Here is a 24,245-nt window from a genome sequence, read left to right on the forward strand (position 1 = left end):
CCCACTGCCCCCGCTGAGCCTCCCGCACCCACCCACTGCCCCCGCTGAGCCTCCCGCACCCACCCACTGCCCCCGCTGAGCCTCCCACTCCCACCCACTGCCCCCGCTGAGCCTCCCACTCCCACCCACTGCCCCCGCTGAGCCTCCCACTCCCACCCACTGCCCCCGCTGAGCCTCCCACTCCCACCCACTGCCCCCCCTGAGCCTCCCACTCCCACCCACTGCCCCCGCTGAGCCTCCCACTCCCACCCACTGCCCCCCCTGAGCCTCCCACTCCCACCCACTGCCCCCGCTGAGCCTCCCACTCCCACCCACTGCCCCCGCTGAGCCTCCCGCACCCACCCACTGCCACCACAAAATTTTTGTTGTTGTTTTTTTATTTTTTGTCTGTTTTTTTTTTTTTTTTTTTTTTTTTATTTCCTAACCTAATTGACCTATTTACCTAAGAATCCTAATAACTTGTCCCCGTTGGGAGAAAAGTCATGGATTCATCCTTAACAACCTAAAAAGAAATCAAAAAAAGAAATTTGTGTTATAAAAAACTAAAAAATTTTGTTATTTTGTTGTTTTTTGTTCTTTTGTTGTTTTTCTTGATTTTTTCGTTTTGTTGGGGCCTGTCAGCGGGGCCCCCTGCTGCGCCACCCACACCAACCCACTTGCAGCAGGGGACTCCGCTGAGCCTCTGAATAAAATGTTTTTTGTTGTTTTTTTGTTTTTGTTTTTTTATTTCCTAATCTAATTGACCTATTTACCTTAGAATCCTAATAACTTGTCCCCGTTGGGAGAAAAGTTATGGATTCATGCTTTACAAGCTAAAAAAGAAAAGAAAAAATGAAATTAGTGTTATAAAAAATGAAAAAATGGTTTGTTTTGTTTTTTTTGTTGGGGCCTGTCAGCGGGGCCCCCTGCTGCACCACCCACAACCAACCCACTTGCAGCAGGGGACTCTGCTGAGCCTCTGAAATTTTTTTTTTTTTTTTGGTGTTTTTTTTTTTTTTTTTGGTGTTTTTTTTTTTTTTTTTGGTTTTTTTTTTGGTGTTTTTTTTTTTTTTGGTGTTTTTTTTTTTATTCCTAACCTAATTACTTACCTAACTACTTACCTACGAATCCTAATAACTAGTCCCCGTTGGGAGAAAAGTTATGGATTCGTCCTTTGCCACCTAAAAAAGAAAACAAGAAGGACATTATTAGTGTTGGAAACCTTGGAATAGATGTGTAACATACAGACTAACACACGCAAAGGACAATGATACAAATGATTTTATCATAATCGGCCCGTGTATGGGCACTGCCGGCGGGCCTGCCCCACCCATATCTGGCCTGAAATCGGGCAAATCTCGATTGGGCAGGTTTAAAAATTCAGTTGGATCAGAGACTGCATCGGCTCGTTGATGGGGCCCCCGGACCGACTGCGCCTAAACCCGTTGTTATAATTCCATCGTTTGGTCCCAGGGCCAAACGATTGAATTAGCCTGGATTCTCCCAATATCGCCCACCCGTAGGTGGGGGGTATCGGGAGAAGATCCGGTTGCTTGGCAACATGGCCACGCCTTATTATCTATTACTGATGATAAACTAATAATAAGCCCATCAGTAACTACCGATGCAATGCCTGCAACCCCCCCTGAGCCGCTAAGTACCCTATACACACAGACCCTGATCCAGCAGCCCATTTACTCACAAATAGTTATATCTGGTGTTTTCTACTTACGTAAACGACCGTCTCCATATGGGCAAACTTTCCAGGCTAAAAAGGAAAAAAAAAACGTCAGTTTTTTATACAAATGAACCAAACCATCAAGTACGAAGGGAACAAAGAAAGGGACTAATGCCGCACAGTATGTATTGAAGAGTAACCGTTCCTTCCATGGGCCAGGGAGGCTTCTGGGAGTTTATATTAGGGATGCCCCGGGTCCTTTATAAAAGTTTCGGCCGAATACCGAACTGAACCTGAATCCCAATTTCCATATGCAATTAAGGTAACGGAAGGGCTCATTCCGGCTCATATACACATTAATATTGTAGGAGTAGGAAAGAATAAAAACGGATAGAAGCTGAGAGTGCAGAGACGGGTGTAAATCTGTATCTTACCTTCTTCTTCTTGTACCTGAACGGTGCGCAGACACCTCTCACACAGTCCAGGATACAATCACAGAATCTGGGCGCCATTGTGGTAGATGGTCGTTACTGTCGTTATATGGAAGGAAACAAAAACACAGCAATTAGTAAGTAAAAACATAGCAAATAATGTGTGTGAAGGAAACCCAGGCAGCCATTATTGGGGGTCAGTGTATGGGGCATTAGGGTACCCATATATTTATACATACATATTCCTGTTATTGGGGGTCAGTGTATGGGGCATTAGGGCACCCATATATTTATACATACATATTCCTGTTATTGGGGGTCAGTGTATGGGGCATTAGGGTACCCATATATTTATACATACATATTCCCGTTTGTTTAATGGAAATAAATGCTGGGATATGGGGCAATGTAGAGCGCAACGTTTAACAACTGAAATGAAATCTAATTGGTAGGAGCAAAAGTCTTTTCTTAGGAGTAAAAAGTATTTTTTCCAGTTAATCAAAACATGTGAGATTTTCCGACTCAGGGAAAATGATGGGAACGGTGAGATTTTGGTGCGAGTGCAAATTAGAATTGTAACAGGGAGGAGCCCGTAGCAGGGACAACTTACCGTTTCTGCTCTAAAAAGCAATCTGAAGTGTTTCCCCAAGTTGTAACGGTTACGCACACACAGCTGGTATTGTGACATCAGTGTTGCCATGGGAACCCATTGTGACATCAGCTGCAGGCTTCCTTGAGTATTTAGCCCTTAGCTGCAAAGGTTTTGCAATATGAGCTGACCACATGGGTGGTCTAAAGACATCAATGTTGCCATGGGAACCCACTGTGACATCAGCTGTGAATCAACAGTGAATTGAATGGTGAAACACCCTTTAGGTGCCAGTGTATGATGATTGGTCAGGGCCCACCTTAGCGCCAAACAAGGGTTTAGACATTTGAACACATTGTTATGATTTCCTGTAGATCTATAATAGCAAATGTATTTCCCCCCTAATCTCGCCTTAAATGACCGTCAGACTTAAGGTCCCCATACACCTTCAGATCCGCTCGCTTGGCGATGTCACCAAGCGAATTAAATCTTCTCCCAATATCCCCCACCTACGGGGGCCCTGGGGCCAAATGATTGAATTATAACGACGGGTATAGGCAAAGTCGGTCTAGATTTTTAAACCTGCCCGATTTCAGGCCAGATATGGGTGGGGCAGGCCCGCCGGCAGTGCCCATACACGGGCCGATTAGCTGGCGAATCTAAGGGACCCATATTGGCAGCTAGAATCGGCCCGTGTATGGGGACCTTTAGTTTCCATGAGTACCAAGAGAACAAATAGACATTCCCTGCAAAGCTAACCCTAACTGGCCCCCAGGCTGATGCAAATGGAATGAAATTGGCTTTAGCTCCCCTTTAAAAGAGACCCAACCCCCCCACACATTCCCCCCCCCCCCCCCCCGCATGGGTACAGGGCCACATCTTTCCATTTGCTATTTTATTAGTTAATTATTTGCCCATCTCTTTTGCATCTTTCCAACTTTCGAATGGGGGTCACTGACCCTGACAGCAAAAACGATTGCTCCGTGAGGCTCCAACTTTCTTGTTACTTTTTATTACTTTCTTTTTATCTTCCAGTCTCACATTCACACCGCTGCCTGGTTGCTAGGGTAAATTGGGCCCTAAAACCCAGAGAGCTGCTGAAATTCCGAAACAAAAGGCAAAATCAGTAAACAAAACACAGAATATAAAAAACAAAGACCAACTGCAATTTATCTGGGAATGTCACAAACACCAATGGGCCAAGTCCCCCCTGTATATACCAGCAGGCCCTGCTATTACTGGCAGTAACTGTCTCGCCATGGAACCCCATTACACCTGCTGCCATTCTCACAGTATTAACGCTGGGGCCCCCAAACCCTTCACGGTTGGTCATTGGGGGGCTGCAGTTATAGGTTTGAAAAAGTGGGCGGAGCCACCAACAGTCAATCATATAAACCCCATTAAATTTCATTGGTTTAAATTTAAAATGATGCCATTCTCATACTATTTACGCCAAGGCCCCCAAACTTTTCACAGTTGTTTCCTGGGTGATTTTGACTCAGGGTTAGAAAACTGGCCCCACCCAGGCCTGTACTGGCCCAAATATCCCCCCCAGCCCAATAAATAGTGACTGTCTGTGGCACCTTACAGCCCCCCTGGCATTCCCAGTACCCAGAGGCACAAACAGCCCCCCCCCAGCCCAATAAATAGTGACTGTCTGTGGCACCTTACAGCCCCCCTGGCATTCCCAGTACCCAGAGGCACAAACAGCCCCCCCCCAGCCCAATAAATAGTGACTGTCTGTGGCACCTTACAGCCCCCCTGGCATTCCCAGTACCCAGAGGCACAAACAGCCCCCCCAGCCCAATAAATAGTGACTGTCTGTGAAACCTTACAGCCCCCCTGGCATTCCCAGTACCCAGAGGCACAAACAGCCCCCCCAGCCCAATAAATAGTGACTGTCTGTGAAACCTTACAGCCCCCCTGGCATTCCCAGTACCCAGAGGCACAAACAGCCCCCCCCCAGCCCAATAAATAGTGACTGTCTGTGGCACCTTACAGCCCCCCTGGCATTCCCAGTACCCAGAGGCACAAATAGTCCCCCCAGCCCAATAAATAGTGACTGTCTGTGGCACCTTACAGCCCCCCTGGCATTCCCAGTACCCAGAGGCACAAACAGCCCCCCCAGCCCAATAAATAGTGACTGTCTGTGGCACCTTACAGCCCCCCTGGCATTCCCAGTACCCAGAGGCACAAACAGCCCCCCCAGCCCAATAAATAGTGACTGTCTGTGGCACCTTACAGCCCCCCTGGCATTCCCAGTACCCAGAGGCACAAACAGCCCCCCCAGCCCAATAAATAGTGACTGTCTGTGGCACCTTACAGCCCCCCTGGCATTTGACAGAACCCACAGATCGCCAGTCAGGACCTGCTTAGGTGCCAGTGAGATTCTCTCAGAAAGACTAAACATAAATCCCAGGCTGCCCCACAACACACTCTTGCTACTGTGTGCTGAGGCTAGTGCAGCTGCACGCTCTGACAGATCCTTCCGCCTGATGCTCAGGCTGCACCCTGATTGGCTCCCACTCAATACACAGAGGGCAACTGAGGTATCAAGTTCCGTTTGAGTCAGAGCAGTCAGTGATTCATAGGGAGATAGTTATTGTGGTACAATGTAAGAATGGCTGCTGCCGCCACAATGCTCTCCATACAGGGGGACTGGGACCAGGTCCTGAGGTGAGACACAGAGTCTGGGGGGCTTTGCAGACACTTGCATGTGGGGAGTTGCTAAGCTACAGGTCTGAATGTACTATTAACCCTTTGCTTCAGCAATGCACATTCACTAACATGTAAAGCAGCTGTCTAACCCATTGGTATTAATGCATTAACCCTTAGTGCAGCGCTCCCCAGAATGAGGATGCACCCCCCTAAGGCAGCCAGATACTATGGATAAAGGCCAAGCACAACTATCAGTAAGGATGCTGTGAGGGAGAGAATGCTTCTGTATAATGCTTCTTACTTCTGTATTATACAGGTATGGGACCCGTTATCCAGAATGCTCGGGACCTGGGGTTTTCCGGATAAGGGATCTTTCTGTAATTCGTATCTCCTACCTTAAGTCTGCTAATAAAATTATTTAAACAGTAATTAAACCCAGTAGGTTTGTTTTGGCTCCAATAAGGGGTAATTATATCTTAGTTGGGATCAAGTACAGGTACTGTTTTATTATTACAGAGAAAAGGGAATCATTTAACCATGAAATAAACCCAATAGGGCTGTTCTGCCCCAATAAGGGGTAATTATATCTTAGTTGGGATCAAGTACAGGTACTGTTTTATTATTACAGAGAAAAGGGAATCATTTAACCATTAAATAAACCCAATAGGGCTGTTCTGCCCCAATAAGGGGTAATTATATCTTAGTTGGGATCAAGTACAGGTACTGTTTTATTATTACAGAGAAAAATGGAACCATTTTTAAAAATGTGAATTATTTGATTAAAATGGAGTCTATGGGAGATGGCTTTTCCATAATCTGGAACTTTCTGGATAATGGGTTTCCGGATAAGGGCACCGATACCTGTACTTCTTATATTTCTGTATCTGCAGTAGAGTGAGGGTTAACAGGCTGGAACCCTTTCCTGGAGTCCATATCTGGGAGGCAACAGCCTCTATATCCAGGCCCTGTAATCTTCCTTTATAAGTAAGAGGTATTTAACCCTTGGAGCCTATCACTAAACTGACCAAAAAGGGTAGAGTATTAACCCTTTAAGTAGTAAGAAAAGGCTAAATCACCGGGGTGTGCCAAACACAGACCCTGGGCAATGGTTGGCACACCTGTCTTCCTTCAAAAGTAGGGTTGCCTCCTCACCCCTTTAATACCGGCCCCATCCTGGCATGGCTAATTAGCAATTCATTTAGAAGCAGGCTGCATGGCTGCACATACATCTCTTTAGTCTGCAGCATGCCTTTGAATTCCTTGCTACTAGCCATGCAGAATGTGGATTTAATATGTGACCAGTTGTAAAGGGGTACCATTCTAGTGAGCGCTGCGCTGCCATCTTGTTTCTTGCCCCTGGGACTGTGCATATGAGCAGTAAAGCAATGTTCTGGGGTTTAGGGGCAGATTTATGAAAATGTGAGTTTGGAGCTTAATACATAAAAACTCACCCAAGTTCTATTCGTCCCTATGGGATTTTTATTAGAAGCGTATTAATGAAATGGTGAGTTCTATCTTTCACCCATTGATAAATACGCCTTTAAAAATTCAACAGGAATGAATAGAATGTGGGTGAGTTTTTATGTTTTAAGCTCCAAACTCACATTTTCATAGACTTTTTGGGTGCAAGAGCCCCTTTGAGTTCAGAGCCCCCGTTGCTGATAACAAGGTTACACATATACCAAATTATTTAGTTATCAGCTGTAGCACCAAGGATATTTACAACAGCACGTAAGTGTTTATATTCTCAGCTTTCATATTCCCTGCACTGCTGGTTGTGACTCCTGAAACAGAACAAATGCAGCTTTTTAACTGACTTCTTACACATTGTTTCAAGAGTCAGAGCATGCAATGTAAGTACCAGTAGTGCAACACCTCAGGGGGCCTTCACTTACTGCTCTGCAGTTGCGCCCCACATAGTTGCACTCAGTGCTGCTCCGTCCATTCTGCCTCGTGCTCAGAATAGAGTCCGGCTGTGCCCAGAGTTGTACTGGGGTGCTGGGCCCCAAGTGCTCCACATACTGCTCTCCCCCCCCCCCACACACAGTTCCAGACTACCAGATGGGGGGAGCACAGGCGTATGGGTGGCGAGGAGTGAGCTGTCGGGGCTGCAGGTGGGGAGCAGGCTGGGCCGGTGGGGGCTGCAGGTTGGGAGCAGGCTGGGCCGGTGGGGGCTGCAGGTGGGGAGCAGGCTGGGCTGGTGGGGGCTGCAGGGCAGGATCGGACTGGGTCAGTGGGACACCAGGAAAAAACCCAATGGGCCCCCGGCCATGGTGGGCCCCGCCGGGCAAGACCCAATCACAGCTGGCCTCCATCCCCCAATCGCCTCTACTTATGCACCCTCGGAGGGAGGGACGGGGACCTGGCGGGGCATGTACAGGGGCCCTTGGGGGCCCACACACTCCCAGTCCAAGGGCCCACTGAGTTTTTTCCCGGTCCCCCGCCAGCCCCGTCCCACCTATTGACACAGGGGAACCCAAAGTTGCTGCCACCCCCAAACCAGTCAGTAGCCCCAGGGGTCACTGCAGCACAGTTGCACTAAAAGCATAGGGCACACACATCAGCTGCACGGTGGCGCCGGAAATGACACCAAATGGGCTTAGAATATGTTCAGTCGTTTATCAGTTGTGTGTGTGTAGCCTTGTGGCCCGTCGCTTACACTCTTTTTTTACTTTTCAGGGAGGCTGAGGGGGAAGTCTGGGTATCGTGCAAGATTCCTGGTAGGTTTGGTTCTTTTAGCCGCTCATTGTGCCCGGTACAATGGGCCTGAAGGGCCAACCCCTTGTCTGTTGATGGTTTTGGGGGGAGGTCGGGGCCAGGGTGGTTTGGGGGGAAGTGGCCGGGGGTTTTAGTTTTCATTTTCCCCATTTCTCCCTGTTTTTCTGCCCTTCAGGAAAGCCCACGATACGCGGCAGCCTGACGTCAAAGGGAATAAGTTCTGATGAGGTTCCGGAAGTGACCGCCTCCGAGGAGTTTGTTGTGCAGGAAGTCACCAAGGTGCGGCCCATGTCTATGTCACAGGGCTCAGTGTGGCACAAGGTGGTTTCACCCAGATTAAAGGGCAAGTTCAGCATAAAACAAAAACACTGCAGGTGAATTTCCTGGCCCAGTGTTTATAAATAACCCCCAGTGAGTTTCAAGTGCCACAAGGGTACGCAGCGCTGTACAATCTTACCAAATACAAAATTACACACAGGGAGGACAAGTGCTATAATACATAAATACAATAAATATATATATATATATAAGTGCCATGTAGTATTAGACACAGTAGGAAGGAGGTCCCTGACCCGCAGAGCTTACAATCTAAGTATTGTCCTTACTTCTTGACCTATTCTGCATCAGGACTGTAGTAACCTGCTAGTGTAGACATTTTGGTTAATGGCATTCCTGCTTTTTTGCCATTGCTTGATGATGATATTCCTGTTCCTGTTTGTGCTTCCTGTTAAGCTGAAAGCAAGCATGGAGCAGGCCAGATCTACCTGCCATGTTCTAGTAAATATACCAACAGTTCCAGTGTGTATCATGCTACTTCACCTGAACTAACACAGCAGAAGCATTAACTCACTGCTAGCCAGCAGTTTATTACAAGGACCACTCCGTGTGTATCACTATGCCAATCAGGGCCTTCCCTGTGGGTCCCCCTATTCTGCCAGTAGCAGAAACTTCCCCTTGGTTTGGCCACAGTGTCGTTGTGCTTGGAATTCTGGGAGGTGCAAAGAGGTCTCTGATCAGTGATTAGTGAATGTGGGGGGACAGCGTGAAAGACTGAGCCTTCGCTCGGGGAGACCCACTACATACAGGTTTTGTTTACAGGTCAATTTGCTTTTAACCCTTTGCCTGCCAATCACGTACGGCGTACGTGATGGCAAGCAAAGGCGCTGAGTGCCAATCACGTACGCCGTACGTTTTTTTACTCACTGCGGATCCCTCTTCAGCTGCGGCTTTCTCCGCAGCCAAAAGCCGACTGAGCGCCGCAGAACCCCCTAGGCAACGAGCAGAGGGAAGCAGGAACATGCGCCGATCGATAGGATGACCCCGGCGACCCCATAAACGTCATCAACATGTGCCTGATGCTGGGGTATTTAAACTCAGCCCCCAGCGCCGCCCCCTCCTTCTCTGCTGGTCCTGGATGTCGCTGGTGCCCTCCTGCTGTGTGCTGCGGTCCTCCTTTCATCCTTGGCTGTGAGATATACTGTGCTGCCCTCAGATAATCCATTTGATTTTACATTACACACTCACTACACACTTATTACACATACTTTACTTTACATTTACAGTTTGTACTTTACATTACATTTGCAGATCTACACTAACTACACATACACTTACACACATACATCTATCTAACATAAAATATTATTTTGCTTTACGTTTGTTTTTGTGTCATTGTCATTGTTTTTGTCTAAAAAAAACAAAAAAAACAAAAAAAAAACTGTTTATTTGGTGTTGTGCCCTCTCACTGTTATTTTCTGTATTTTCTGCATCATATTGTGATTTTATTGATTATTCTTTTCTGCGTTGCCCTTTTGTTATATACTTTTGCTTGTTACCATCATTTCGCAGTGTGAATCTTTTCTGATTATTAGTGATTTTATTGTTGATTGAGTATTGCTTTGCTCTAATTACTGTTGTAACTTGTTTTTGGCTTTACTTTGCATTTTCAGTTTTATATTACTATTCATTGCTGGTTATTTTGATTTTCAGTGAATTTATTGAATCTTGAGGTTTGCATTGTTATAACTGGTTCTAACTTGTTTTTGCTTGTGTTTTGAATTTTTAGTTTTATATTCCTATTCATTACTGGTTCTCTTGATTGTTTAGTAATTTTATTGCATTTTGACCACTAGTTACTACTAATTGCATTTTATTTGATATTGTAAGTTCTTTGGCTAGTCTCATAGGGTTTTTGTTCCAGAAAGTTCCAGAGAGTTCAAGGGGTTGAGCTTCTAGGTCTGATCAGTTGGGTTTTTTTTTTTGGGAGGGGGGGGGTTCTGCCTATTTTATTGGATTTATTGTATTTCTGTGAATTATATTGTTCATTTTCAGTTTTGTATTGCTGTTTATCACTGATTCTTTTCTGATTACTAGTGATTTTATTGTTGTTTGAGTTTTGCTTTGCTCTGATTACTTCTGATTAGTTTTTGCCACTAGTTACTAGTTCTTTGGCTAGTCTGATCTGGTTTTTTGCTCCAGAAAGTTCCAGGGAGTTGAGAGGGAGTTCAAGGGGGTTGAGCTTATAGCAGTTTTTTTTTTCTTGGTCTGATTTGTTTATATTATCAGTTGGGTTTTTTTTCTCCAGTCTCTGCCTTGCCTGTTGCAGTAGTTTTACAAGCAATCTTTTTTTCTGGCTTGATTGTCTTTAGTTTTAGATTAGCCTGTACATATTTTGTTTGCAACATGGCAAAAAGGTTTTATTCTGCTGAAGAAGCTGCTGCACATTGCATGGCCTCTAGCTCAGAGGAGTTTAGTGGCTCCGATTCGGAGTATGTGCCCCCTGCATCAGAGAGTGACTCTTCTACTGAGGAGTCATGGTGTAGCAGCAGCACTGTTAGTGCTCTAGAGGAGCCTATGGAGGTAGATGAGGATGTGGATGATTTGGAAGATCAGGAAGCGGGCGATAGGGCTGATGCTGCAGCTGGTGGAGAGCCTGCGTGGGGGCCTCCTTGTAATTTTCCCCCTGAGATCCCCCCATTTACTACAGTCCCTGGCGTCAAGGTGGACACCAGTAATTTTGAGCCCATAAATTTTTTCCAATTATTTATGACTGAGGCCATCCTACAGGATATGGTCCTCTATACCAATGTATACGCCGAGCAGTATCTTACACAAAATCCCCTACCTAGGTATGCTCGAGCTCATGCATGGCATCCCACAGATATTGCCGAAATGAAGAGGTTTGTGGGACTTACTTTAGCTATGGGTCTCATAAAAGCCAATTCTTTGGAGTCCTACTGGGATACCACTACTGTGTTGTCTATCCCTGTCTTTTCTGCCACTATGTCTAGAAACCGGTATCAGCTACTGCTCCGGTTTCTGCATTTCAATAATAATGCTACAGCTGTACCCCCTGATCAGCCCGGCCATGACAGGCTGCATAAATTGAGGCCCCTAATAGACAGCCTGTCTGAGCGCTTCGCAGCAGTATACACTCCCTGCCAAAATATTTGTATTGATGAGTCCCTTCTCCTCTTCAAAGGGCGCCTACAATTCCGTCAATACATCCCAAGCAAGCGTGCCCGCTATGGGATTAAATTTTATAAACTTTGCGAAAGCAGCTCGGGGTACACTAGCTATTTCCTGATTTATGAAGGCAAGGACTCCAAATTAGATCCCCCTGGTTGTCCCCCTGACTTAACTGTCAGTGGAAAGATTGTATGGGAGCTCATTTCTCCACTTCTGGGCCAAGGTTTCCACTTATATGTGGATAACTTTTATTCTAGTATCCCCTTGTTCACTGCCCTATATTGTTTAGATACCCCAGCCTGTGGCACCATAAATCGTAACCGAAAAGGATTGCCCAGGGCTCTGCTTGATAAAAAATTGAATCGTGGAGAGACTTATGCCCTTAGAAAAAATGAGCTCCTTGCCATCAAATTTTTTGACAAAAAAAAATGTTTTCATGCTGACATCAATCCACGATGAGTCAGTAATTAGAGAACAGAGAGTTGGTAGGCCCCCCAAAAATAAGCCTCTCTGTAGCAAGGAGTACAGTAAGTACATGGGTGGTGTTGATAGAACTGACCAACTCCAACATTATTACAATGCCACCCGGAAAACAAGGGCCTGGTACAAGAAAGTTGGTATATATTTGATACAAATGGCCCTCCGAAATTCATATATTGTGTATAAGGCAGCAGTACCAGGTCCCAAATTGTCCTATTATAAATACCAGCTGCAGATACTCCCTGCCCTGTTGTTTGGTGGTGTAGAGGAACAGACAGTGCCTGAGATGCCCCCTAGTGATAATGTGGCCCGATTGATTGGGAAGCATTTTATAGATACGCTTCCACCCACACCTGGCAAACAGAGACCCCAGAAAGGCTGCAAAGTGTGCCGCAAAAGGGGTATAAGACGAGATACAAGGTACTATTGCCCAAAGTGCCCTCGCAACCCTGGGTTATGTTTCAAACCATGTTTTGAAATATACCATACGCAGCTGCACTACTGAAAGGTTTATAAATTGTGTATTGATTTGGATTGGATTTATAGTAAGCATTGGTATCCCACTTTGTGCAAAATTTATATAGTATACTTTGATTTATGTATTCAGGGCAGTTGTGGTTATTTTGGAATTTTCAGTACCCTAATATATTGCTTATTATGGATGGCACTGGGGGTATAGCCAATTGAGGTGTAAGGTAACGCACAGGGCGCCTACACATTTGTGGTGTGTGATGATTATGATGATTCATCTTGCCTGCTGATGTTTTCATCTCCCCTGCTGATGCCACAAAGTTTTTTTTCTACTGACACCTCATAAGCTGCCCTTGCTATCTGTTTTTTTGGACAATATTTCATATTTTACTAGTTTATTGGGTCTCCCTGAAATCTTGTTTTTTGTTATGGGCTCCAGCTTTTTGTAAAGTGATTTTTGCATGTTTAGGGTTTTTGTTTGCAGTTGTGAAAGTAGTTTTGCTGATGGTTTGCTGATAGATGGGGACAGTTTGCATTTCAATACTAATCAACTATTATCTACTAATCAACTAATTCAATGCTAATTGTAGTCTTTCTCTTTATTATGTATATTAGTACTGAGCTCAAGGCATAACAGTGAAAGGAACAGGGAACTTGATTGACAACTTACTGAGGCTATCTTTAATTTTGGGAAGTATATATTTTGTTCTTAGTCACCTAGCAGGGGTCCCCAACCACCAGGCCGCGGACGGCATGGCAGTGGGCCGCAGCGCCCCCTCCCCCCAGCGCGTTGCATGTATTATGCGCCGTGTAAAAAATTTTGTGCCTCCTACCGGGCCGCGGGGCTAAAAAGGTTGGGGACCCCTGACCTAGCACCACAATTTTGAATGCTTACATCAGGGGTCCTCAAACTTTTTAAGCAGGGGGCCAGTTCATGGTTCCTCAGACTGTTGGGGGGCCAGACTAAAGTCCCCCCCCTGTCCTCATACTATGGCCCTCTCCGCTGCGTCCTTCTGCTCTCTGCTGCGTCCTTCTGCTCTCCGCTGCGTCCTTCAGCTCTCCGCTGCGTCCTTCAGCTCTCCGCTGCGTCCTTCCGCTCTCCGCTGCGTCCTTCCGCTCTCCGCTGCGTCCTTCCGCTCTCCGCTGCGTCCTTCCGCTCTCCGCTGCGTCCTTCCGCTCTCCGTTGCGTCCTTCCGCTCTCCGCTGCGTCCTCGCATCAGATCATAGTGGGGAACGGGTAAATTATCTTGGGGGGCCGCATCAAGCCCAAGGGCTGTAGTTTGAGGATGCCTGGCTTATATGAACAGCAAGCGTGATCAGACTTGACGTTGCTAATATGAGCTTTATTGTTAGCATCTCAAATGCTCACAATTCAGTGAAGTACAGATGAAACAAAAGGGCCGAAAGATGCTCAACTAAATAGATAAACGTAAGTAGAATATATTTGGGGCTAAACTGGGCAGGGTGTTTTAGTCATTATTGCAGTTTCAGGGAGAAATGTAACTTTGGATCTTTTTTTATCCTTTATTTTAGGCCAAACTGCAAAGTTTTTCGGAGAACTGTGTCCACAATTCTTTATGTAGGAAAGCAAGGATGGTTTTCCTGAACAGCTGCAGGTGAGCACTATCAAGGAACATATAGTTTCTGGGGGTATTTTCCAGGTAAGGGGGTTGCTAAGACTCAAAATCTAACAGATGTGCACTTATAGCATAGCTACCAAATTTAGCTATTGCCCCAGTTTTAGGGTGTTTGGTGGGTGTGCCTTTTGATACTCCCATATATGTGGGGTATCGTTTGATTCAGGAGAAGCTGCAGATTGATAGTGAGCAGGTTTTTTGTAGTTGTCATGGCAATTTTGGGGAGAAATTTAACTTTGGATCTTTTTTTTCTTCATTTCAGGCCAAACTGCAAACTTCTACGAAGAGCTGCGTCCACAGTTTTCCATGTAGGGGAACAAGGATGGCACCGCTGAATAGCTGTAGGTGTGCACTTTCAAGAAATGTATGGTTTGTGGGGGTTATTTTACAGGTAGGGGGTGTTTTGACTAAAAAACTGCAAGGAGTGCACTTAGAGAGTAGCCCCAAACTTTCCAGCTGAAATTGCTCAAATGTATTGCCCCTGTTTTAGGGTGTTTGGTGGCCCCGTCTTTAGGTGCACACTTGCATGTGGGGTATCGTTTTGTTCGGGAGAAGTTGCAGATTGATAGTGAGCAGGTTTTTTGTAGTTGTCATGGCAATTTTGGGGAGAAATTTAACTTTGGATCTTTTTTTTTCTTCATTTCAGGCCAAACTGCAAACTTCTATGAAGAGCTGCGTCCACAGTTTTCCATGTAGGGGAACAAGGATGGCACCGCTGAATAGCTGCAGGGTGTGCACTTTCAAGAAATATATGGTTTGTGGGGGTTATTTTACAGGTAGGGGGTGTTTTGACTAAAAAACTGCAAGGAGTGCACTTAGAGAGTAGCCCCAAACTTTTCAGCTGAAATTGCTCAAATGTATTGCCCCTGTTTTGGGGTGTTTGGTGGCCCCGTCTTTAGGTGCACACTTGCATGTGGGGTATCGTTTTACTTGTGAGAACTTGTTCTTTCATATTTTACTTCATTTGAAAATTTTTATTGGATATTTTTTCTCAAATTCACTTTTGTCTCTGTGACTTTGATGACATTTAATAAAAAAAAAAAAATCCCAAAAAGTATTGTTGAATTTCTTAGTGATCTGTATACGCCAACTGCATTTAGAGCAAAAAACTACCCCAGACCCAAAAACCTAGCGGTGTGTAGTTTCTAAAAATACCTAACATATGGAGGTTTTTCACTTCTATCATTAGATATACCATGTTAACAAAGAGATGCGCTTATCGGTTTTGTTAAAATGTAAAATTATAGAAAATGTTGTTTTATTATTGGGGTGTCTTCTGGGCAAGAAAAGTGGGATACCAATACATATTTGGTATTGGTGGATTCAGCAGAGTCGGGGCTTTTATAAATAATAAAATTTTTGTCAGTAAATGTAATTTTTCTTGAAAAAAAAACACAAAATAAAAACATATTTTTATTTTTTTTATTTTTTTTTTACATATTTCACTCAAAATTTTTGTTACATCTCCTGAAAAAGTACATTTTTTTTTTACAGTGTTCAAGCCCAATTCGCTCCGAAAAAAACGATATATAATTTGCCTTATTTCATGTAGACTTTCTTGTCAAAAAACCTAAGCAAATGTAATGAGTGCAAAATGTCTCAAAATTGCTTGGCAGTAGATGTTCGCTTTTCGGACAAATTGGCTGGCAGTGAAAGGGTTAAAAATAAATGTCTCCATGCGCAGGTATTGGTGTGATTGTATCATGAGAGACTGAATCACTGTCTCCCCTGTGTGTCTTACAGAATAGAATCCCTGTTTCCTGCCCCGGGGAGAATATTTCCAGCACATTTCTGTCTCCTTATGCAAGTTTCTCCCACATCCATGAAAAAAACGTAAGTTTTACTTTCATTTTGTTTTACCTTTTTATATGTTTAGATGCCTTTTTAATAATTAGATGAATTATATCTTTCTGTACAGGCTATGAGCAAACTTAGGGGGCTGTTCCTGCTGAATTGTGCTTAGTACAGGGGAATCCCTATGTGCCATAGTTTTATGGTATCTCTCTGTACAGGCTATGAGCAAACTTAGGGGGCTGTTCCTGCTGAATTGTGCTTAGTACAGGGGAATCCCTATGTGCCATAGTTTTATGGTATCTCTCTGTACAGGCTATGAGCAAACTTAGGGGGCTGTCCCTGCTGAATTGTGCTTAGTACAGGGGAATCCCTATGTGCCATAGTTTTATGGTATCTCTCTGTACAGGCTATGAGCAAACTTAGGGGGCTGTCCCTGCTGAATTGTGCTTAGTACAGGGGAATCCCTATGTACCATAGTTTTATGGTATCTCTCTGTACAGGCTATGAGCAAACTTAGGGGGCTGTTCCTGCTGAATTGTGCTTAGTACAGGGGAATCCCTATGTGCCATAGTTTTATGGTATCTCTCTGTACAGGCTATGAGCAAACTTAGGGGGCTGCTCCTGCTGAATTGTGCTTAGTACAGGGGAATACCTATGTGCCATAGTTTTATGGTATCTCTCTGTATCTCTGTCTGTACGACAACGAGAGGCAGTTTGTGTGCTCCTTCTGCGGGAAATGCTTCAGAAGCTACTGCTACATCAGTGCCCCGTATGCAGCAAATGCTTCTCGAATAAATCCGTCCTGATCCGGCATCACAAGAGCCACACGGGGCAGAGACCATTCACCTGTAGCTACTGTGAGAAATGCTTCTCCCACAGAGCCGGCCTGCTGGAGCATCTCAGTCTGCACGCGGGGGATAGACCCTACGTGTGCCCCGAGTGCGGCAAGTGCTTTAAGTACAGAGCGTCCCTCACGAGCCATCGGAGGATTCACCGAGGGAAGAGCATCTGTGTGATATTGTGATACTAATATCTACAGTTAGTATTACTGGTTGTATATATATAGTTTATGTATGTGAGTGTATAGATTGGTTAGTATAGGTTGTGTGCTGGGTTTACTCGGATGGGTTGAACTTGATGGACAATGGTCTTTTTTCAACCCTATGTAACTATGTAACTATGTAACTATGTGTGAGGGAACGGCGCTCCGGGTTCCAGACTGACAATTTGGAATCATTTAGTGTTTAGTGCCTTTAAAAGGAAGAATTGCCTGTTATAAGACGAAAACATTCCCCAAATGCATCTATCCAATCATAACAGACATAAAGATATTAATATTCATCACTCCTGCGATTCCTTTGGAAAGGGTCAACTGCAAAAATAGCTCTTCAAAAACACAAAGTCAAAAAATACACGGCGGTTTAGGAATTCCAGACTACAGGTCATTTAACCCAGGGGTCCCCAACCTTTTTAGCGCCAGGGACCGGTACCGAGCCAAAAATGTTTTCCACGGACCGGGGGATGGGGGGTCTGCGCACGAATTTCAGGCGTGGGCGTGCACTTTATTTGCACCTTTGGGCATGCGTCACGTTCTCCGCGCCTTATGCATGCATTTTGTCACGCCTTCTTGTGTGCCTTTCTGTGTGCAACGCGGGAACCACTGCGGCCCATTGCCTAACCTATCGGCTATTGCAGGATATGTATTGGGCAGGCAGTTGTGGAACTAATGGAAAGTATTGATGTTGTCATAAAACCGTCAGACAAGGGAGGAGGAATGGTAGTAACAGATACAGCTAAATACAATAAGCATAATAATGTGTTTATTCCATGGGGCAGCCATATTTCCCAGGGTGCCACAGTTGGTATATGCCTGTGACCGTGTAAAAAAGAAAAGGAAAACCCCTATCAGGGTTTATTTTCCATGTAGTCTTTGTAAAGTCTTTCAGTACAACCATAAAACTTCTACTACTGGAGATCATTTTACAATTCAGGAAATACGACTCGGTTACTGTAATGTAGGTACTGGAGTGCCATTGTGGCCTTTACTACGTAGGGAAATCTAATAGGAGTCTGAAATAATAGGAGAACATATTAATAATATATATAAAGTAGGGAATCCCGGATTCAGTTTGGGATTCAGTTTGGGATTCGGGTGATTCCAGGCTTTTTTTAACGGATTCAGTTTCGGCTGAATCCACAGTCCTGACCGAACCAAATCCTAATTAGCATCCGGAAAGGGTTAAATGGTCAGGGGGGGAAATTTTCACTACGCGCGCGGCAATTTTTAACCCGTTCTGGTCCTAATTAGCACTTGCTAGTCAGGAATTGGTTCGGGATTCGGCAGAATCCGTCAGGGTGGGTTTGGGGGTTCGGCCGAACCCATAAGAGTGGGTTGGGTGCATCCCTAATATAAAGGGTATAAGAAACATTTAGGGGCACATTTACTAATCCACGTACGTCCGAAAAGCATCCGAATGCGTTTTTTTTCGCAATGATCGGTATTTTGCGACTTTTTCTAGCGCTCAATACGAAAAAGTCGCGACAATTCGCGAAAGTCGTAATGGCTATGAAAAAGTCGCAAAAAATACGAAAAAGTCGCAAAATGTTCGTTTTCCAATCCGAATTTTTCCCATTCGGATTCGTGGATTAGTAAATCAGCCCCTTAGTGTCTAAACAAAAAGCATCATAAATCTCCAGAGGAGCTGAGATGGTTTGTATTGAATTAGTGAAGCCACATTGGAGAGGGGGGTGACACCATAAAACGGGAGAGTTGGTGGATACATTGAAATCTCTTCATCCCCAAGGTATTAACGTCTATAATCTTAGAGCTTTTATAATGTAAGAAAAAAAAGTCCCTCGCTACGATCTCCTTTATATGCCTCTTGTATGTGTTTGTATTGGGGTTTATATAGAATGTAGGTGATAATATCCTGTAGGTGACAGTCTATAAAGATTTCTACTTAGGTCTTAAATTGGTGATAATTAGTGATGGGCGAAAAGTTTTACCAGGCGTGTTTCCCCCGCGTCAAAAGGATAGTCGCGCGTCAAAAAAGGATAGTCGCGGGGGTCAACAAAAAAGGATAGTCGCGGGGGTCAACAAAAAAGGATAGTCGCGGGTGACAAAAAGGATAGTCGCGCGTCAAAAAAGGATAGTCGCGGGCTACAAAAGAAAAGCCGCAGGCGACAAAAAAGGATAGTCGCGGGGGTCGACAAAAAAGGATAGTCGCGCGTCAAAAAAGGACAGTCGCGGGCGACAAAAAAGGATAGTCGCGGGTGACAAAAAAAAGGATAGTCGTGGGCGACAAAAGAAAAGTCGCAGGTGACAATTTTTTTAGACGCGCAATATTTTCGCCGTTTCATGAATCTTTTGAGAGAAACGGGACAGATTCGCTCATCACTAGTGATCTTAAAATTAAAAATTTTCTTCCAAACGTTGAAGAAAGACATAAGATGCAGGGCCGCCGCTCCCTATAAGCAGAGTACTCAGTCTGCATAGGGCACCAACTCCCCGGGGGGCACCATCCCAGCTGCTCCAAAAAAAAACCATTTTTATATATTATAACATACCCCCCAACACTGTCCCGCCGGTTTTTATAGCGCATCCCGCTGTCCCGGATAGTTCAATCAATCTATGGGGGCACTTACTATGGGGACATTGTCTTTGGGGGCACTGTGTGTGGGGCCCCTATAGTAGGTGTTTTTTTATTATTTTATTTTTACTTCCGTAATATTTGGGGGAGGGGGCACCAAAGTAAATTTCTGCTTAGGGCACCCATTTGGCCAGCAGCGGCCCTGATAAGATGAATTGACTTCACGTTGCCCCACGGATTCCTGGTGCCTCTATGCCCTAAATGCCGTGACATCTGCCCAGCATGACTCCATCTCCCCAAGCTTACTCGCTCTGTTCCGATATATACGGATATTTAGCCATTTGGACGCAGATTAAATCTTAAAAAAAAACAATTTTTTGTTCCTGTGATTTTTAGCGCTAAAAATTGAGAAAATAAATTCATGTTTTGCTGTGACTTTTGCTTCCACTTTCCATTATTGTGCTCTGTACTTTCACTTGAAATCTACTCTCATTAATTGTAGGAATTTCGTTGCATATAAATACCCCCCCCCCAACACAGGAAGGCGGGGTTGCAAGGATTAGGGCCGCCAACATTTGTGTGTAACAATACCGGCCAGCAATGAAGAGGGCAGGCCAGAGATGTAGAAGGGGCAGGGTCAATGATGTAGGTGGGCGGAGTTGTGATGTAAAGGGGCGGTCCGATGCTGGACGGGTGGCAACCCCAGCTGGGGCAAAAAGTTAAACTTTTAATTCAACCACAGTTGCCATGATACAAACTCAGAAATTATATTACGAGGGAGGCACTGGTTCTGGATTTGGTTGGGCAGTCGGCCACTCTCCTGGCCGAACCGAACCCTAAAATCGTATGACTTTTTATCATATAAAATGGAATTTTTATCAAAGAATTTGGGGTTCGGCCAATCTGAGAATACTGAATTCAGTGCATCCCTATATATTACTGAATAGCCGGGGGTGTAACTATACAGGACCCCCACTCTGTAACTGCTGGGGGGCCAATAACCAGTCATTCTACTGCTGTTCACATGGTGAAGCTCAGTGTTCCCAATAGAAACAGCTGATGTAGTTGATATAAATAGTTCCATTAATGAATGTGCTAATGAGCAGTCAGTTCATTGGGGGGCAGTGGAGTTTGCCCTAAGGGCCCTTACATATGGGCAATTAGCCGTGCATTCTCAGTAATTAGTAACTTCCCGTTAGGGTTCTTACACGGAGGCTTTTCTTGAGTCAGGCCTAACAATACAGGGGACGGGGGGGCCCAGACCACAGAATCTGCTTCCTCCATTTTGCATCCCCACTCCGTGCTGGCTCTGAGGTAGGGGAGCGGAATTTATACACAAATTGGGGGGCATGGAGGGGTGGAGGGAAGATGCGTAAGGGCAGGGAGCCTGGTCAGTTTGCTACTCCACACTGAGCCCCACTGAAGATTATTTTTGCAGGGGGGCCCAGGACAGAGTAGTTTACGCCACTGGGCTTGAGTGCACTTACCTGCATCATAACTGGTTTGATTATATTCTGTCTGCTCATGGGTTTGATTGCACTTGGGATTTTTAATGCCAATACCCACCCCTACCCCTATCCCAACCCCTACCCCTATCCCAACCCCTATCCCTATCCCTACCCCCTACCCCCTACCTGTCTGAGTGCAGAATTAGAACTTGCGGCTACTGAGGCCTAAAGGCCAAAGCCTGATGCACTAATGGGGCAGCTACACTCCCTATCCTGCATGATTAATAAGGAAGGAGGCTGACCAATCAAATGGAAGATTGGCTACTCACATGACCCAGAGACAAGTGAACAAGAAACCTTGGGCGGCCGACTGACCAACATTCGCAGGGGAGGAAGTGATGGCCATGTCCAGCAGTGGAACCTACCAACGGACCTGAGGGGTGTAAGGCGGCTGTAACCTCTCCCCGCCCACTTACTGACCCAGAGGCCATTGCTCTCCAGGAAACACTGCTTTTGGGCAACCAGGGAAGAACGTGAGGCTACAGCACCCACAGACCCACTGTTGGGGTTATTAGCCCTTCTGATAAATGCATGCTGCAGGGCTGCGCTGATTGTATTCACATTGAACTTTCTAGAAGTTTCCCTCAATTCTCAAGTGACCTGGTATCCCTGCCTTTTGTACCCTTGTCCACTACCCATCATGCACAGGGACAATCCCTGGGGTTTACTCTGAAAACTGACCAACTGCACAGAAGCATTTCATTATTTCTATTTTTGTTTTGCAGCTCCGCAGTTTGGGAATGTCAGCAGCTGTCTGGTTGCTAGGATCCAAGCTACCTTAGCAACCAGGAAGTCATTGAAATGAGAATCTGGTATACTTTTTTGAATAGAAAAATAGGCTATAAAATGTAACAATAACAATAAAACTGGAGCCTCACAGAGCAATAGGGTTTTGGCTGCCGGGGTCAGTGACCCCCATTTGAAAGCTGGAAAGAGTTTGAAGAAGGCAAATTATTATAAAAACTATATATAAATAATGAAGACCAATTGAAAAGTTGCTAAGAGTTGCCCATTTTACAACACACTAAAAGTTAGACTTACAGTAAAGGGGAACCATCCCTTTAGAACATGGGATGCTGGGAGTTGTAGTTGAAAACAGCTCTAAATGTTATAGAATAACAGCAGGGTAAGACTTTAACCATTTGTGTGCCACCCACCATGAATTGTACAGACCCATTGATAAGGCCTGGGCTGTCCTGCATATTTTCTGGCAAAATGAAAGAGGCACAGACGGGGTTAAATTATCTCTGGCTTTGTGGGAATTCACTGAAGGGCTCATATCTTATTAATAAAAGGGATTGTATTGGGTAACAGTAAATACAGCCGTTTAAACTGATGCACAGCCTTAGTGTCCCCTTTAAAAGAGAAAAATCTGAAGCTCAGGCCCAGCTGGTTATAGCTAAGGAGAAACACCTGATGTGGGGCTGCAGGTTTTTCACAAACAGATTTACTTTTGAAATGTCACATGGGGCTAACCATATTCTTATTTTCCCAGGGTGCCACAGCCATGTGACCTGTGCTTTGATAAACTTCACTCACACTTTACTGCTGCGCTGCAAGTTGGAGTGATATCCCCCCCCCCCCTCACCCCCAGCAGCCGATCGGCAGAACAATGGGAAGGGAGCAAGATAGCAGCTCCCAGTAGGTATCAGAATAGCACTCAATAGTAAGAAATCCAAGTCCGGCTTGGGACTCCTCCAGTTACATAGGAATAGGAGAAACAATAGGTTAGCTGAAAGCAGTTCTAATGTGTAGCGCTGGCTGAAAGCTCAGACTCAGGCACACTTTTACTGCTGCGCTGCAAGTTGGAGTGATATCCCCCCCCCCCTCACCCCCAGCAGCCGATCAGCAGAACAATGGAAGGGAGCAAGATAGCAGCTCCCAGTAGGTATCAGAATAGCACTCAATAGTAAGAAATCCAAGTCCGGCTTGGGACTCCTCCAGTTACATAGGAGTAGGAGAAACAATAGGTTAGCTGAAAGCAGTTCTAATGTGTAGCGCTGGCTGAAAGCTCAGACTCAGGCACACTTTACTGCTGCGCTGCAAGTTGGAATGATATCCCCCCTACCCCCCCAGCAGCCGATCAGCAGAACAATGGGAAGGGAGCAAGATAACAGCTCCCAGTAGGTATCAGAATAGCACTCAATAGTAAGAAATCCAAGTCCGGCTTGGGACTCCTCCAGTTACATGGGAGTAGGAGAAACCAGATTCTCATTCAAATCACTGCCTGGTTGCTAAGGTAATTTGGACCCTAGCAACCAAATAGCTGCTGAAACTCCAATCTAGAGAGCTTCAAAACAAAAATAGAAATAATTAAAAGAAAAACTACAACTATACAAAAATGAAGACCAATTGGCAAATTCTCTTGGAATTTTACTCCCTGCATCATACTAAAAGTTAGCCTTAAGGTGAACCACCCCTTTAACTTTTAGTGTGATGTAGAGAGTTATATTCTGAGACATTTTGCAATTGGTCTTCATTTTTTAGTATTTGTAGTTTTTTAGTATTTCCTTTCCAGTTCAGCAGCTCTCCACTTTGGAGATTTAGCAGCTATTTGGTTGCTAGGGTCCAAGTTACCTTAGCAACCAGGGAGTGGTTTGGATGAGAGACTGATATATGATTAGGAGAGGGGCTGAATAGAAAGATAAGGAATAAAAGTAACAATAACAATAAAACTGGAGCCTCACAGAGCAATAGGTTTTAGCTGCCGGGGTCAGTGACCCCCAAAACCGCAAAGAGTTGGAAGAAAAAGGCAAATAATTCAAAAACTATAACAAATAAATAATAAAGACCAGTTGAAAAGTTGCTTAGAATGGGCCATTCTATACCAAACTAAAAGTTAACTTAAAGCTGAACCCCCGTTAAGGGCAAGGACTACTATACACTGAGCCTAATTGTTAATACTGGTGATTATAATGGAATACTGATCCTATGTTACTGCGGGATTGTTCCCCAGGTGGTGCCCCAGACTCCCCTGCTGCCTGGACCGCTTCACTCTAGCCAGCTGGCCATTCAGATTTTGCACAAAGCTACAGTCCTCTTATAGTCCATTGATATTGCCCTGGCAGTGGCTACAAGGACACAACCAGTGGGCAACATCTCCACAGATCAGGACCTCAGGGCCATTACCACTATACTGAACCCTGAACCCCAGGGGAGGCGCTGAACCCTCCAGCGGATTGGGCACCATGGAAAGAACCTCCGAGGCTGCAGAATCCCACAGGCACCCAGGTCTGGATTGTTA

General features: G+C 45.1%; 1 protein-coding gene, 1 long non-coding RNA gene and 1 pseudogene across 3 annotated transcripts in view; 1 reads left to right on the forward strand and 2 right to left on the reverse strand.

The window, feature by feature from the left end:
• Positions 1–24,245, reverse strand: part of LOC116406442 — a 954,163-nt pseudogene that overhangs the window by 882,009 nt on the left and 47,909 nt on the right.
• Positions 1,057–2,903, reverse strand: LOC116408636. The gene is made up of 5 exons (XR_004221084.1): positions 2,869–2,903; positions 2,699–2,820; positions 2,092–2,187; positions 1,712–1,747; positions 1,057–1,160 (listed from the first exon to the last, which is right to left on the reverse strand). It is a non-coding gene; the product is annotated as an uncharacterized LOC116408636 (long non-coding RNA).
• LOC116408634 (proteasomal ATPase-associated factor 1-like) overlaps positions 5,208–24,245 on the forward strand; it is a 73,787-nt gene continuing 54,749 nt past the window's right edge. For both annotated transcript variants that reach the window (XM_031896332.1, XM_031896333.1), the window contains exons 1-4: positions 5,208–5,353; positions 8,015–8,055; positions 8,229–8,332; positions 15,853–15,942. In XM_031896332.1, the coding sequence (XP_031752192.1) occupies positions 5,298–5,353; positions 8,015–8,055; positions 8,229–8,332; positions 15,853–15,942 (291 nt within the window). In that variant the 5' untranslated portion in view covers positions 5,208–5,297. The remainder of the gene's footprint in view (positions 5,354–8,014; positions 8,056–8,228; positions 8,333–15,852; positions 15,943–24,245) is intronic.

This window comes from Xenopus tropicalis, chromosome 2 (assembly GCF_000004195.4).
Source record: "Xenopus tropicalis strain Nigerian chromosome 2, UCB_Xtro_10.0, whole genome shotgun sequence".
NCBI lineage: Eukaryota > Metazoa > Chordata > Amphibia > Anura > Pipidae > Xenopus > Xenopus tropicalis.